Below are 17820 nucleotides of genomic sequence, written 5' to 3'. Positions count from 1 at the left end.
GAATGTCCTCATTTTAGTTCTAACTTTAACAAGTCTGAACTATCTTTGAAATTTAGTTGATTGACTAGCCAAGCCAAGTGTTCACTGGGAGGCCAGGCCTCTGACCTTTGTGCTCTAGCTGGGAATAAACCAACAGGTGGTAATAGATAGAGGAGACTGCTCTTTTTAAAAGTCATGAAAATGTTTTCCAAATTCCCCCTGATATCTACTTAATAAGCATGTTGCTTTCAGTTTGTTTACTTGAAATATCCTAAGTCCTAAAGCTATCTGTAAGAAATGTTCATTTGCATTTCAAAAATTTGCCCTAAACTGTCAAATTGAGTAATATTTTCATATGGAGACTTCCTTTGTCAATTCAAAGACAGGAAGTAAACACTATTAAAGTGTAAACAGAAATTCTTTTTCACTGGGTCAGGTTCTGTTTCTTTGCATTTCAAACTGAGTTTAGACTAATGTCTTATACAAGTTTGTTGAATTTAACTGTCTTTCCTGTTCCAAACATTTGCTGAAGCATGAACACATTGTTAAAGGAAACCAGAGCTGGACAGTAAAATGGTAAAAATAGATTTTATTCAGGAACTATTGCAGAAGGGGAAAAGAGAACTCATTAAAAAACTGGACTCAATTGTAAATACAAGGGAAAATGAGAATTTATAGGCAAGGAGTGGGGACAAGCATAGGTGGAAAATTATTAACAGGAGATATCAGAAATAGGGGAATTTTTGCCAAATAGACCTAAAAGGATTCTTGCTGAAGGCAGGCCAGGGGGATTCGGTATCAAGGGTGGGACATTCTCACCAACATGATTTAGCAGCTTTCTTGCTATCACTGAGCTATGCTGGTCTAGCAGGGACAGGAACCTAGGTCAGGGTTTCCTTGAGAGGAAGACTCAGGGGAGGCTAACTAAAGTTTGATCAAGGAGAGAGTCTTTGTCACACGTGCAAACACACACACACACACACATGCACACACACACACACACACACACATGCACACACAAACACAGACTAAGAGAGAACACAGAAGAGAAAAGGAAGATAACTATATACTAATTCTTTTTCCAAGTTTGTTGCTTTACTTCAGCATTGCATTTGTCTACTAATAATGAAAATTTACATGAAGAAGCTATAATAGAAAGATTATAAATATTTTATAAAATTATTGATTTGAAAAGAATGTGGAGAATTTGGAGGAAATACCCCAGAAAGTAATGAAAATTAATAAAAGGACCTAAATAGCATGGATTAGGCAAAATAAAAGTGACAAATAAGTTTAATTAAAAAGCTGGCTAAGGATAAAAATTCATACAATCATGTACCTTTATAACTAATAGAGACTTCAGAGATTATCTCCTTATTTTAACAATGAGGAAGATAAGTCCCAGAGCACACACCAGACCTGCAATGAAAAGAGCTTCCCAACTAATACCAACTGTTACACCACAGCAAGCCAAAAAGGCCCTTACAGCTACTTTATATTCTCATTATGTCAATATCCTTCTTGTTTTTACCACAAGGCAATTTTTCATTAAAATACACTTACAATTTAGACATATTTATTCCAGAGAGAAGTTTCTGGCATTGTTTTCCCTTTAGACACATTTTTTCTCCTCTAGAACTTTCCCTATCATTTGGTGGTTCATGTTGCATAATTAAACTAGTCACTCACTCGGTCACTCAGAGAAATAAGTCACTGACTAGATCTTATTAAAAGACTGATATTTTTGGAAAATAAAATTTTATTAAATAAAAAAAGACTGATGAACTACATTGGTGAATAATTTATTGATGAGCTGGTGAGTTTTTATTAAATTGCATTTATTTTTTTTCAGCAATGACAATGCAGTTTATTAGTCATCAGTTTCCTGATTATCATGACCCCACTATTGGTGAGTATAAGCCTCTTTTCTCCTTTACCCCAAATAGAGAGACACTATATAAGTGGCTGACAAATATTGTTGATGTCTATAGACAATAAGAAATATGTTTTACACTTTGACCCAGTACACATACACATAAATACAGAATACTTAAGGTCCCACAATACAGATTTTGAGAAACGATATTTGTCCTTACTTCTTGATATGTACTCTTGTATTTTCCATTCTATTCTGTTTTTTTTTTTTTTAATTAATTTATTTAAATTCAGGTTAGTTAACATACAGTGTAGTATTGGTTTCTGGAGTGGAACTCAGTGATTCATCACTTACATACAATATGCACTTACATACAGCACTCATTCAAACAAATGCCCTTCTTAATGCCCATCACTCATGTAGTCCTTCCCCCCACCTGCCTCCCTTCAAGCAACCCTCAGTTTGTTCTCTGTCTTTATCCTGATAAATGATGGCTGGAGTACATTAAGTTGATTTCAGAATCCACTAACAGATATCTACCTGCATTTGAAAAGCTCTGCTTTGGATAAGATAAGTGATGTTACTGTATGCTTATGTGGTCATTTGCCTACTTTATCAGTGTCTAGATCTTGTATTGCACAATTACTTAACCATGTTAATTGTTCATTTGGAAAATACTTTAGGTATAGATATAATTTTATTCACCATTCTCATCTTGTAGGTGGGGAAACTGAGACCCAAAGAATCAAAATATTGTTAGAGCCAAAAATCCAGCCATGTTTCATTTTTCCTGTCCATTTTTCATTTTTTTTAATCATACTAAGTGTAAGAAGATTGTAATTGGGAACAAGTTTTCTCCCTCAATCAGAGCAGAAAAGATGTCTTTAAAACTGCTTTACTCCTGCAAAGAGCTTACTCTAAAGGATCAGTTGAAAATTCCCAGAGTCTGCCATAGTGCTAATGGCACTAATACACTAGCACTGAAACCACATCAAAGTGTTAATTCATGGGAGAGGAAAACACATAGTTCTGGACCCCTCATGGTTGCCAGGTTGCCTGGACTACACATCTCATCACTTATCCTCTTTCTTCCCTTTGTCTGATTATCACCTATCCTCACTTCCAATGGGTATGATCCTCTAATTCCTATTTTGCTCATCAGGCAATTTCAATTCAAGGTCCTACTGTGTTTAAAAAAATGTTATCCTGGGGCGCCTGGGTGGCTTGGTCGGTTAAGCGTCCGACTTCGGCTCAGGTCATGATCTCACAGTCCGTGAGTTCGAGCCCCGTGTCGGGCTCTGTGCTGACAGCTCAGAGCCTGGAGCCTGTTTCAGATTCTGTGTCTCCCTCTCTCTCTGCCCCTCCCCTGTTCATGCTCTGTCTCTCTCTGTCTCAAAAATAAATAAACGTTAAAAAAATTTTTTTTTAAAAATGTTATCCTATATGTGATAGGATATAGGACATTTGCCTAAATACTACTACTGAAATGAATAAAATGTACTTGTTTTTAAATGTTCTACAATTCAGCAAGACTTCATCAGTTGAACTGATTAGTAAGATTTCAGTGCAGGAAATTTATACATCATTAATCAGAAAATACTTCTTCAAGGAGTTGAGTTTTGTTTCTGAAGAGACAGTAATCACTTTGTAAAGTTTTAGAAGCAATCCTCTAAATCCATTTTCCAAACATCTTGATTCTGGAATGCTGGTGACTTTGCCTAACACACTATGAATTACAGAAGAGGAGAAATCTCTAGGCAAAAGCTCTGAATCTTTTATCTTGTTGGAAAATCCAACAGTACAGTATATCATTTATTAAATCACAAATTCACTCTGTTGTTCATTACTTTTCATCATTGTTTAAGCTTTATATTCATTGGTATTTGCAAAAGCTACCTTTGCTCACCAGCCTTTCATCTAATGGCTTGATTAGGGCAATATGTGTGAATAAATTATAAATGGTCCTTCAAGGGGAAGAAATGAGAAGATGATGATGATTTCTTTAGATTTCTATGAAGTACATCCATCATTTGAAATTAAGATAACTGGACATTATGTATTAACAGACATCTAAAATCATACCTTTATCTGGCTATAAATAAAATAGCTTTAGAGGAAGAATTTTGAAAGTGGAGACACAGAGCATTTTATTACTATCAATTCAATTTTCCTATCATTTCATTTCCTGTCTTCTCTAATGAAAATATTGGTTAATAATTTTCCATTGGTATCCTGTTTCAAGAAGGTAAAGGTGCCAATAATTCACCTTTCATCTGCTCAAGCTACATAACTATAACTCAGGCTGGCTGACTTAATAACCCCTCAAGAGGAAATTTGTATTAGTGCATTTTGAAAATCATACAAATTAGAGAAGAATATGCCTATCAAGGATACTTATTTCACAATTTATGTAGGAAATGAATACCTTTTCCATTCTGTGCAGATCTGTTTGTCATCCTACTGACTGAGGTTTTTGGAGAATCTTTCTCTGAAATGTTTGAAGGATTTGCATAATTTTATTCTCTCCCTTATATTTATCTTAAAATTATTTTTCTCTCAAATCTACATCAATTCTGAAAGTTTAGGTTTCCTTTATTACTGACAAGAATGAAGGATATTATCTGGTACCAATGATCTAGCCGAAGGAGTAATTGCTTTCCTTATTAACTGAACATTTTCAATGTCAGTAACCAGTGGGTCTAGCATCTGCAAATCCACTGAAGATACTATGAAAGGGATATTGAAAGGTATTGATTCTATTCTTTCATAAGAAGACCTCTCAAAAATTAAATTAAGTTTCTTAATTTAATTTAATTTAATTAGGTGCCAAATGTGGATAAATTGAAGCTTTAATTTAATCTTTAAAATGAGTATCTCTAAGCATTAGGCATTAAGTACAGTTTGATTTTCCCATAGTAAAGTAATTATGGAATAATAAGAAGAAATATTTTGACCAAAGCCTTGATGTTCAACCCTTTGTAATAAATACACATGCTATTTTTAATTAGCAATAAGTCATTAGAGATAACCATTGCTTACAATTAAATTAGCAAAAAATTTAAATGCCTACTCTTTGCCAAGCAATCTGCTGGTCCTCTAGAAATAAAAGTTTAATATAGCACAGTTCAAGCCCTCAAGGACTTTTCAACTCAACAATAGAAATTAAGACAAATACACAGATATTTAAGCCATCTATGAAGTCAGTTATTACTATAAGAAAGAAGCAAAGTGCTGAAGGATTTTGAAAGAATGGAGAGAAAGTTCAGTGACCCCCTTTTAAAGTTGTATTCACTGTGATTAGGATCACAGTTTCTGATGTGTTTTAAAAACCAAGACATTCCTGCTATACATTCTAGAATTCAAACCCTTTGAGGAGACTTCTCAGAGCAGTCTGGATTTCTCAAAGGCTTGAGATATTTGAGAGAATGACCTAGAACAGTTTGTTTTGCTATGTCCTTTAAATTTTATTGTAACTTGCTCAAAATTAAAAATGTTATTGCATGTAATTTTAATTTATTATCCATTAGATATCAAGTTGTTGTTTTTTTCTGAAATATGATATGGTGTTACTTTCCTCCAATCCAACAATGTAAATATCAGGTTCTCATTTGTGGGCTGTATATTTAGTCCAAATTACTGTTTATTAATGTCTTTATATGTTGAGAATTGTTTCTGTTCATGCTTTTATTCATAATCAAATGAAGGCAAACGTAAGCATAGAAAAATAGGTAACTTTGCTTGGCAAATTATGCAGATGGAAAAAGATGTAGTATCAAAAAGATTGCTCTCAATATAACATTTAATATTGGATGGAAAACTCTGAACCATGAAGGATGTGTGTTCACTCTTCATTATGGAATGTCATAACTTTGATCAAGTCATATTCATAATTATCTCTCCCTGTCCTCAAAGACTATTGTTTTAGCCTCCTTTCTCTGCAAGCCTGCTTACAGGAGCCACCCAGGTGCCCCTGTGAATATATGTAAAACTCATATATCTATTTAGTACATATTAGGTGTCAGGTATGATGTTACACACTCTATACATAGAGATAAAAACACAATCTGTGCTTTCAAAACACTCCCAATTAGGTGGAGAAGATAAATCAGCAAATAAGATCATCAATGAGTTTATGAAAGAGAAAAACACAAGGTGCAGAAGAAGGACAATATAGGAACATCTCACCCAACTAGAAGGGGTACAGAATACATGTAGAGCAAATGTTTTCTGTACTGAGTTTTGAAGGGTGCATAGGAATTAGGCAAGTGAAGAGGAAGGAAGAATAGACATTCCCAGAAGAACAAACAATACTGCCACCAAAACAAAAAAATACAGCATGTGACTGAGATGGGGCATTTCTGGAACCAGAAGTCCTGAAGATGAAATAAATGACATAATGTGCAGAGTGGCAGGAGGGAGGTAAAGATTTGTCAGGGATCAGGTCTTCAAAGGTCTTATAGGATTGACTAAAGGTTTAAATATCTGAAGTCTTGTACTCTTACCTGAGATGAAAATAAATATTATTGACAGACCACTTAACTTTGTACATTTAGATAGCTCCAAGGCAGATAAAACTAAACATGCCCCAACTTTAACTAATAACTGATGATGCTTAGTAGACTTCCTTCAGGATTATTCATCATGGTAAGCCCCTTTATCCACCCGGATCTCACGCCAAAGCCCAACAGGAATCCTTGATACCTGTCTCAACTTGTCCTATATTAATCACTCACCAAAGTCTGTTGTTGCTACCTCCTGAAACTATCTGGAACCTATCCCCATCTTTCCATAACCTCTGCTGCCTTCTTATTCTAAGCTACTTCCATTTCCAATTTAGACTAACTCGTCCAGTTGCTTTTTACACAGAATCCACAAATACCTTTAAAACATAAATTTGCTCTTCTTAACAATCCCCAATATTGTCAATCGTGATTAGGATGAAAAATAAAAATTTAAGCATAAAGACTCTCATGGTTTGCTACTGTTGCTTACACACTTGTCACACTCTACCCCCTTTTGGGCTTCAAAAACATCTACCACTTTTTAGATTAGCCAACTTCCAAGCCCCTTTTTGCCTTAGAACATTTATGCATATATTTTAACCCTGAATGCTCTTTACCTCTCCACTTTCCATCTTTGCCTGGGCAACTCATACATTGGTCAAGTTTCAGCTTAACTATTGCATCCTCAAGAGAGCCCCCTTTGATTACCCAAAATAAAATATGTCCTACTTTCATACATTCATTCAGAACCTTGAATATTATGTTAATATAATTTATCAATATATAATTAAATAAAATTTAAAAATTTTAATGTTTATTTATTTATTTTCAGAGAAAAAGAGCAGGAGGGGCAGAGAGAGAGGGAGAGAGAGAATCCCAAGCAGGCTGTGTGCTCTCAGCATAGAGCCCAATGTGGGACTTGATCTCATGAACTGTGAGAACCTGATTTGAGCTGAAATCAAGAGTCAGATACTTAACCAACTGAGCCACCCAGGTGCCCCTTTAATTAAACAACTTAAAAAAATTTATGTTTATTTATTTTTGAGACAGAGAGAAACAGAGCATGAGTTGGGGTGGGGCAGAGTGAGAGGGAGACACAGAATCTGAAGCAGGTTCTGGGCTCTGAGCTTTTAGCATAGAGCCTGATGCAGGGCTCAAACCCACCAACCATGAGATCATGACCTGAGCCAAAGTCGGACGTTTAACCAACTGAGCCACCCAGGCTCCCCTTAAATAACTTTTAAAATTAATTATCTGTTTAATTAAAGAGCAATAAGGTTAGGAACTGCAATATACTATTCACTAGTGTTTGCCAAGGCCTTGGTAGAGTGCCAGACATATAGTAGATCCTCAGTAAATATTTACTGAATGAAAATGGATGAACAAATACATTTCTAGAAAAGTATTAATTTTACACTTTGCTACAGTTAACTTTAGAGTCCTAGGGAACAATTAGACTAATAATTAATCAGAGGTGTGTTAGGGTCTTTAGTACAAATTTCCTATGTATGTTGATCGCTATTTCTTGACCTAAAATGGTTGCCAAAAGAAAATTTCTTTAAAAATTAAAAGGACTATGCTAATGTCAATTATTATTTCTTCTCCTTTCTCTTTTTACTCTTTCTTTTCTTCTGCTTCTTCTTCTCCATTCAATATTAATTTATTAACAAATATTTCTTGGGTAGCTACCATGATTCAGGCATTGTACAAGGCACAGGAATGAATGGTGCACAAAATAGTAGGAGTGCACAGTGGAACATTCTTCACTGAGCTTCCCTGCCTGATTTTTTTTTAATATTTTGTCTATTTTTGAGACAGAGAGAGACAGAGCATGAGCAGGGGAGGGGCAGAGAGAGAGGGAGACACAGAACCTGAAGCAGTCTCCAGGCTCTGAGCTGTCAGCACAGAGCCCAACACAGGGCTTGAACTCACAAACTGCTAGATCATGACCTGAGCCGAAGTCGGACGCTTAACTTACTGAGCCATCCAGGCGCCCCTCCCTGCCTGACTTTATTTCATTATCTGTAAGAGTTGATCATATCTCTTTATTTGGAGTCCAACTGTCCTTTTTTCCACGTCGCATTAGGATGACTTGAGGTCATTAAAAAATGTACAGCACATAATCTGGTTACAGGAAACTGGCCTTAAAGACCTATCCAATTGTTTCTTTGTGCTGCTTTTCCTGCAGAAGGAAAATAGCTTTAACAAGCCAGGAATCAGTTATCACTATATTAGTCTACCTGTCCATATAGTTATTCAATTTTCATAGTGCCCAGAAATTTATATGACCAACAGGTTTCCAGCTGTTCTTACATATCCTATCTTCAAGGAACACATACTTTTGTCATTGACTCAGCTGTGAATGCTTTTCCTCTTTTAGTGTTTTAGACCTCCAGTTTCACTTACTGGCTATGAATACTGCATAACACACTCATCTGAAAGATTTATATTCTTTCTGAACAATCGGTAAGGACTGTAACACACTCTACAAGAAAAGAATAAAATGTCATATAGAGATTTAAGTCTCCCTGAATGATTTGGGAAGTTTGAAAAAACAGGGGCTCTGCATAGGTGGCAAAGTACATCAAAAATATACACAGGTCATCTGTGGATAGCATCATGTCTAATGATTGTGATTGCACTGCAATGTGTGAGCATGAAATATATCAGTGTGATTATACCAGTGTAGGAGAGATATACCACATTAAGTATACATTTTTCAGTATCTCTGGTGAAATACAAAGTTCTTAAGCTAAGGATTTTAAAGAAATAGTGTGTTTGAATCACACTGAAATGGCCTGTTCAATGTCTAAAATGTGCACTAATAGAGTCACTTCTTTGTGTCACTAGAAAACCTGTGTTAAAATGTAAATGCTCAGGGGAGAGGTAATGCCCAGAATCATTAGGAGTCATTTATACATTAGCATAGATTAATGTATCCAATTATTCTAGTGAGCCAACCACAAAGCTATGGTCTACAGAGCAGCACTGAAGGGATAACATGAGGTTTGGAGAACGAGGTGTATTATTACCAGGTAGAATAAGTGCCAGAGTAGAATTCTTGAAGGAAATCAAGGCTTATAAACTGAAATTGAAGAATTACATTATTGAGTGACTCTGGAAAGCCAAACATGTTAAAATAGAAAGGAAATTAGTACGGAATCAGATCAGAAATTGAATTCTGCCTACACACTGGCCCCTGATCTTTCCACTCATCCTGTAATACCCTCTTGTTTGCTATGCTCCAGCCACACCAGTATTTCCTCAGTTCCTTAAATATTATAAGCAAGCTCTTCCTTGCCTTTTGGCTTTTGCCAATATGCCATTGTCGACCATGAACACCTTCCCTTTGCTCTTCACCTAACAGGTTCCTTTTCACCTTGAAGGTGTCAGTTTGTGTATCACCTCCTGAGACAAGTCTTCTTTTACCACTGCACCTGAATTAACTGCTCAACACATAAACCACACACAGCCATGTGCACGTGTAACATACAGATTTATTCTCAACATCAACATATGGCTTTTCTCCTTAATAACATTTATCAAATTCCACATCAAAAACTGTGTTATTTTTTTGTCTGCTTCTCCATGTGGGATGCAGGCTTAATGACGGTAGGGACCATGTCTGCTGTGTTCACCGTATCTCACATAGCACCTAGCACAATGCATGGTTTACAGAGAATGCTCAGAATACTTGTTGAATTAGAGAATGTGTGACTGACGTTGGTGTCCTTTTTTTCCTTTTTACCTAAATTATGTTCCATAATCATATAATTTCAGATCACTTTGCCCTTTCATGTACGATGTAGTAAGCTAAGTGCCACCTAGGCTAAACCCAAAGCTTTGCTGTTCTGAAACTGCATTGGGTTAGCTGAACATGACCGTGCTCCCTGGTCTCACTTTAAATGTATTCTCTCAAATGGGCTTGGAGTTGAGCCTGGCAAACACATGCAGGTCATTGTCTACTCACTCTCTCACTCTAGCACCAGCAACTTCCCCAACTTCACACTCACTCGATGGTCTTGCTTATTTCTTTATGGAGAAAAATGAAAGCAATCAGAAGAATAAATTTCCAAAGCATCTCATCCAGAAGAATCTTCCAAAGCTATCCACCTCTCTTTACCTATACTTGGTGCTCCTACTAATTTTAGTACTTAGTTATTACTTAGGTGAACTGCCCAGGCTCCTTTATAAGCCAGTACCACACTTTCCAGTCAGTAGGTCCCATCCTCCTCTTCTGCTGAAGCATCCTGCTCAAATTTTCTCTGTTATGGAGAATTTCCCACCATATTAAAAAACATGTGCTATTTCTGGCATCCTAAATATTTTTTAAAACGTTAAATTCTTGATGGATTTTTCTTTACCAGTGTCTGCCTCATTTTCCCACTGTCTTTCTTTGCTGTAAAGCCCCTCAAAGAGCTGTTTGTAACATAGGTTCTAATTCCCCTTCCCCTTCTTTTACTTTCTTCAATCAATTCTAGCCAGATTTTAATCCTATCACTCCACTAAAAGTGCTTTTATCAAGGTCACTTTGTCTCTGTAGTGGCTAATCCAATGGTTGATTTTCATTCTATCCATTTTGATCTACCAGCAGGATTTGATATGGTCTACCACTCTCAGATTTCATCCACTTTTTTTTTCCCTTAACATCCAGGATACCACACAGCTTTGGTAACTATTGTGTCAGCTTCTCTGACTCCTGGACTGGTTCTGGCTCTTTCTCTTCTCCTGGATATTGGAGTTACCCTAAGTCTCAGTATTTGGTTCTGTTATCGTCTCTATCTATGTATCCTTCCTTGCTGGTTTCCTTTAGTGTCATGGCCTTGGGTGTTACTTACATGCTACAACTCAAAAATATGTATCTCCCCCTCCTATTTCTTTCCTGGATTCCAGACTTATATACCTAGCTTCCTACTCAACTCTGCCACTTGGATGCCTAATAGATATCCCAAATTACCCTGTCCAAAATTTGCTTCTGGCTTTTTCCACAAAAAGAACTTTCCTGTCTATAGCCTTTCTCATCTCTATTACAATCCCATCCTTCAGGATGCTCATGCCTAAAATTTTTGATCTTCCTTGAATCTTCTCTTTGTCCATATAACATGCCCTCAGGAAATCCTGTGGGCTTTAACCTCAAAATGTACCCCAAATCTGCTTATTTATTACTACTGCTACTGATCCTATCTTGATATGCACCAGGAGAATCTCCAGGCTAGATTATTACTCCAGTTTCTAAGAGATCTCTCTGGTTCTACTTTTGCATTGCTCTCCAGTCTATTTTCACCACAGCAGAGAAAATGATCTTTAAAAAAAAGTAACCTGGATCATGTCACTCTGTTCAAAACCCTCCAGTAGTTTCCTAATATAGACATGACTGCTTCACACTCTGCTCAAGACAAAACGTATATTATAATTTCCTCAGTGGGAATCAATTGAATTGTAAGATAAAAATGGTAATAAGGAAAACTGTCAGTAAAAGGCCACCTAGATTTTGTGTTCTTTTTTGAAGGCCCAGAGAACCAATCTGGGAAAGAGGGCAAAGTAACCAGAATGACAATTTATTAACTTTCCCACTCTTAGGAAAACATATTGACAAAGGCCTATAAAGTCCTCAGAAATGATACACCTTGTTCCTCTGACTTTATTTCTTGCCATTCTTCCTCATTCATTTGATTTCAGCCACATGAATCCCCTTGCTGCTTCTGGAACATGCCAGATAATTTCTCTTCTTGGCCTCTTTGCACTTGATTTTCCCTTTCTGGGAACATTCTTTCCCCAGGTGCTCACAGCGCTAACATCATTACCTTCTTCAAGTCTTTCCTTTGGATTCAGAAACCTCTTCCCAATCAGGCTTATACTAAGCACCACCAGAACTCCCTGATTACACTCACTGTCTTCTGTTTTTCTCACAGTATATGTTATCTTTTAATTTACCTTATAGTTACATTTGTATTCCTTAGCTAGAACATCAACTGTTTTGGTCACAGAAGTCTCCCAAGAATCTAGATCAGTGTCTGGTTCATAGCAGCGGATCAATAAATTGAATAAATGAATGCTTAAAGTACTTACTGACCTTTCAACCTTGAATAAATTAGCATACTTTGCTGACCTTTCCTCATCTATAAAAATGAGGTGATGACACTATTTCTCATAATTGTTCTGTGAGATAATATAGATATGACTGCTTCACACTCTGCTCAAGACAAAATGAATATTATAATTTCCTCAGTAGGAATCAATTGAATTATAAGATAAAAATGGTAATAAGGAAAGCTGTCAGGAAAAGACCACCTAGATTTTGTGTTCTTTTTTTGAAGGCCCAGAGAACCGATCCAGGAAAGAGGGCAAAGTAACCAGAATGACAACTTATTAACTTACGATGATGTTGCTGTCACTGCAACTGGAATTACTCAAAGCATTTATGATTATGAACATTTTTCCTGTAGCCAAACTACATAAAGGAGAACAAATCATAATTACAAATCCCTGATTCAATTTGCCATGTAAAGTTTCTATCAAAAAACCGGATATGAGCAGCGTATCATCTCCATGACGGCTATCTTACATGGAAATATAAAAGTTGCCTGTTAGGCATTGCATCAGTCTAAAGGGAATTAATAGAATGGGAAGTTTAATGATGTCAGGCTAAGAACAAGGGAACACATCCACCAAGACTGCACTGGTTTTGTGCTGTAGGCTACGGCACCTCCTTCTTGCCTCCAGAGTAGACTATATTTAGGTCATTCCTGGAAATAATTAAAATAACACTTGCTGTTTTCACAGTATATATGATAAACTAGTCCCCTTTCTGAATGAGACACACATTGTTTATATAAGTTAACATAATCTTTTCTGTTAAGTTCTGTAGGTTGGGAGTAATTCCATTTCTTTCAGGTTGTGTTGTTGCTTCATATTCTCACTTATGTCCATTCATTCTTTAATAAATAATTAAGAAGCACCTAATGTGTACTGGGTACTCTTTTGGGAGCTGGGCTACAGCCATGGGCAAAACAAAGTTTCTGGAGATTACATGGAGATTACAATTCAGTGGAGGACACAGATCATACAAATTTACGAATCAATACCTAATATCAGGAGAATAATTGGAGGACATAATTTATTTGAGTGTAATCACACATATTTATTTGATTTTTGATTTGTAACCACTTCCATAGATAGTCAAGTTTTTGCTAACTCACTTGATATGGCATCCAGAAATACTCCTATCTCTTTAAAAAATAGATACAAATTTGGATATGAAATTAGGAATAGGCCTTTGGAAGGGACCCCTGCAAGTGAGCAGCCCTGAAAATGCAGTTTTCTTTATTCATGTCACAAGCTATTGGCCTGAACCAAGTGCAGTTGCTCTGACAAATTTTATAAAACTCTTTGACCTTGTGCTCACATTGCTAGGGCACCTTCCTACCAAATCCTAGAGAGGTTAAAAAAATGTGAGGTGGGGGAAGAAAGTTCACATCAGCACAAATACAGCAACACTGTAGCAACTCTGCCCTGTGATTCTGGATTGTGTGTGTGTGTGTGTGTGTGTGTGTGTGTGTGTGTGTGTTTGTGTGTGTGTGTATAAGGGTGCAAAGAGAATTATCTTCCTTTAGTCACCCAAATTAATAATATTATTAATTCGTTGTAAATAAGGAGAACCTTATACCACTAAAAGCCAGTCCCACCACCTCATGTATGAAATGCTAATGGATCTGGCTTTAAATACCATGTGATTCTCAGCTGCTTGACCCAGGGAAGATGCTTATATTCAAACGTCTGATGTATTGGACCCTATTTCTTCACTTGAAAAATGAAAACAATAATTGTCCCTACATAAGGCTGCTATGAACGTTAGTTGAGATAATAGATGTGAACTGCCTAGCATAGAACATAGTATATTGTAATCATCCCATAAGTTTAAGTAAAGTAATACTTAAATAAATCTTAGTATTAAGTATTACTGTTGGAGGAGGTCATCAAGAGGACATGACCCCTGGTTGACCTGAGAACTCATTTGAGGCAATAGGTGGCTCCTGCCCCTTGCCCTTCTCCTTGGGATGTTTCACCCACCATTCCCACAGCTGAAGCCATTTCAAGGATCCAGCCTTGAGAGAGTAATGTATTATTGACACCACCTGGATGGTACATGTGACCGAGCCCAGTTAAGGCCTCTATATAAACTCTCACGATGGTGGCAGGCAGGTGTAGAGATCCACTCGTTTTGTGGCAGCCCAAACTCAGCTTTGGTAAGTTCCCTTACCTGTTAAAATTGACACCTACCAATCTGGAATAGTCTGACTCTTTCCGTGGTTTCTCCTTGCCCTCCACAGACAAGCGTTGTTTTTGAAGCAACAATTGGGAAGCTAGTGAGGAGATCAAAGAGATGGGTCTTGGGAAAGAGGCAGTAGGCCTGGGGGAAACCTCAAATTGGCCGTCAACCTCCACGGGGGAAGAGGTGGCCCATGTGGCAGATGCATGAATACAGGGATGCCCCCAAAACCCCAGCTGCTCTAATGCTCTTGTTTGAGGAACTGCGCACTGTGGCAAAGAGTGGAAACGCATAGCTGTGCAGTGGGATAGCCTCTTTTGAGGGCACTTTGGTCATTCATGCCCAACTATAGGCTGAAGCTCTAGTTGGAAAGTTGGAAGAAGGGCTAAGGTTAGAGAAGGACATAAGGGTGTCACAACTCTGCTAGCCTCAGGGCTGGCAGACAATGTGGGAGAGAAAGAGAATAATAATAGAGAACTTAGAGTGCCATTTTGCAGAGCTAGGAGAACACAAAGTGCTGCAGATGAAGGTTTGAGCATTCGTGACAAAGCCAAGAGGTGGAATCCCCAGGGAAATGAGGAGTGCAAAGGAGAGGATGTTATTGGGATTAACAATGAAACAGATGAAGAGTTCCATGCTTTCTGACCCCACTGACAAAGAAAAAATTTAGTAATTATCCTAAACTTCTGATAATCGAGAAATATACCCCTAAGCCCCTAGAACAAACATGTGTTATCTGTTCCTTGAAGATAGAAAACTCATCATCGTCGTTGAAATATAAATGCCCCAGGAGATAACTAAAACTCTGCCCAAAACTGCCTAAGACTAAAGAGGAAGAAGTGGGGTAAAGAGGCTTTTTAAAAATAGACTGATCTAGAACTCTTTGCCCCCAAATCTAGTCCATAACTAAGTTACATAACAACAGTGTTCTTATTACTCTCAATACAGTTGTGAAATAGTACCATAAGCATGGAAACTTCTAGTTCATCATCTGTGATGACTGTATTCAGCTGATTAAAATGATCTGTGGTCAACCTAAGCAACAAGACACATATCAATTCTGTCATTTTGTGTAGATATAGATGTCCTTGAGGAAAATCATGTGCCTACAGCAGAAGCACTTCTCAACATTTCTTCTGCCTATTCAGTGGTTATCATGAGTGGAAACTTACTATGAAGTCAAATAATTTGTATTAATACTTTGTCTTTTTTCAGAAGTTTATTTTTAAAGACCTCTTTGCTATTCTATTTGCTCCTAATGAGCACACTCCATAAACAATTACAATAAGAAAAAAATATTCATACTGGTATGACCTAAAAATTGGCTGATTGCTGATGGTTGCAACTTGTTATATAAACAAATTATTTTAGGCCTACCTGAAAAGAGCTAACACAACTTTAATTTACCTTCCTCAGTGCATGCAATTTTAAAAAAAGATGGAAAGTGTAAAATATTCTACTTATAAAAACTTTAGAACTGTACTCTACCTCTTGGTACTTCTGATCTTTCAGTGTCATTTAGATCTACTTACCCAGTGGTATATGTTTAGAAATTTGTAGAACTAGATTTAAACCTGTATTTGACCCCAAAGTCACAACTTTTAATGCCTCCAAATTTATGCTCTCTTCAAAGAGAATCTTTATTATTAGCCGTGGCTGATACTACTTAAGTCTTCTAATTTAACTAGTGTAATTTTAAGTACTATGTTAAGATGATTCCTGGAAAATAAAGAGGTCAACACTTTGACATTTCACTTCAATGTTGTCCATATCAGCATGTATTTACTCAGTATGAAATGAGGACATGGGGAGAGACCTTTAGAAATACTTGGTTTGTTGGATTCATGTAGATAATCAAATTGAACATGTCCTATATCTGTCCGTGTTCTACAATTTTTTTTCTTTGATAAAAGACCATCTCATAGTGTGGGTTCTCACTAGGACAAACATATTTGCCTTTTAACATGGGATATTTCCCTGACTCAGCAATTTAAGCTGGTGTGCATGGTATTTTTCTAGGGAAAAAACACAACCTTCTTTAATAACTTCATGTTATAGTATATCCTGCACAGATAGAAATTGTGGACAGGGAGTAGATTAGATGTCAGAAGCACAGAGTCCAATTAGCCATGTCTTCTGGAAGAAGACATTTTTTTTTAATGTTTATTTTTGAGAGAGACAGACAGAGCTTGAGCAGGGGAGGGACAGAGAGAAAGGGAGACACAGAATCTGAAACAGGTTCCAGGTTCTGAGCTGTCAGCACAGATCCCAATGCGGGGCTCGAACTCATGGACCATGAGATCATGGCCTGAGCCAAAGTCGTATGCCCAACCGACTGAGCCACCCAGACGCCCCCAGAAGACATTGTTTTAAAATGAGTCTTTGTTTTCTTATCTGTAAAATAATGTCTGCCATGTTTTTCTTTAACAAAACACAACAAAAACATTTGTTTTAAAGCAAAAATTAGCTATGTGGAAAATCAGTTTGAAAACCATGAAGTACCACAGCAATGGGAGCAACTCTTTTCATAATGGACCACTTGAAATTTTTTATCTTCCTATTCGTCCTATAAAATGACAAGAATCAAATTTTCCAGACATGTATTTTATCTAGGAAGCTCATAGATACTTGCCAAGTTGTTAGGGGTTGGGATCATATCCTCCATTAGAGAAGTTGACTAATAGTCATGCTAACTTGGGTATCTGAATATTTCATATATTAAAAAACAAACAAACGCCCTCACTGTTTGTATTTAGAAGCTAGATAATAACGTTAAAAAAATGTTCCTTTTTCTAAGTTCCTATATGTCCTGCATCTAGGAATAGTGAAACCTCCCTTAATCAGAACCAAGTTAACTAATGAAAGCTGCACAGCAATGGATGCATGGGAGCATAATAGACTAAGAAAGGCAAGGGCTCCAATTAGCATGTGGTTGGTGCAGCTGTCTTAAACTTCCATATATTCTCCCATCTAGGTTAATTTTCCAAGTTGTATATTTCCAGTGAGCTGCTCCTTTGTTCTCTCCACTCTCATCTTTCTGAGAGTTTATGCTAGCTGTTTCCACCTTTCTAAACAACTATTAATTAGCTTTTCAAAATACTGTAATCTGGCTTCCACACTACTATTTGACTGAAAATATACTAAGTCCTCATCATGCTGGAAATTGAAAAAACATTTGATTGTCTGTTTACTCG

The 17820-nt window shown here is 36.9% G+C and overlaps 1 protein-coding gene across 2 annotated transcripts in view; it reads left to right on the top strand.

Moving 5' to 3' along the window:
* The window catches only part of RIT2 (Ras like without CAAX 2), a 373437-nt gene that overhangs the window by 71250 nt on the left and 284367 nt on the right, over positions 1-17820 (top strand). For both annotated transcript variants that reach the window (XM_042910448.1, XM_042910447.1), the window contains exon 2: positions 1832-1888. In XM_042910448.1, the coding sequence (XP_042766382.1) occupies positions 1832-1888 (57 nt within the window). The remainder of the gene's footprint in view (positions 1-1831; positions 1889-17820) is intronic.

This window comes from Panthera leo, chromosome D3, assembly GCF_018350215.1.
Source record: "Panthera leo isolate Ple1 chromosome D3, P.leo_Ple1_pat1.1, whole genome shotgun sequence".
Taxonomy (NCBI): domain Eukaryota; kingdom Metazoa; phylum Chordata; class Mammalia; order Carnivora; family Felidae; genus Panthera; species Panthera leo.
This window is presented reverse-complemented; position numbering and strand designations above follow the sequence as displayed.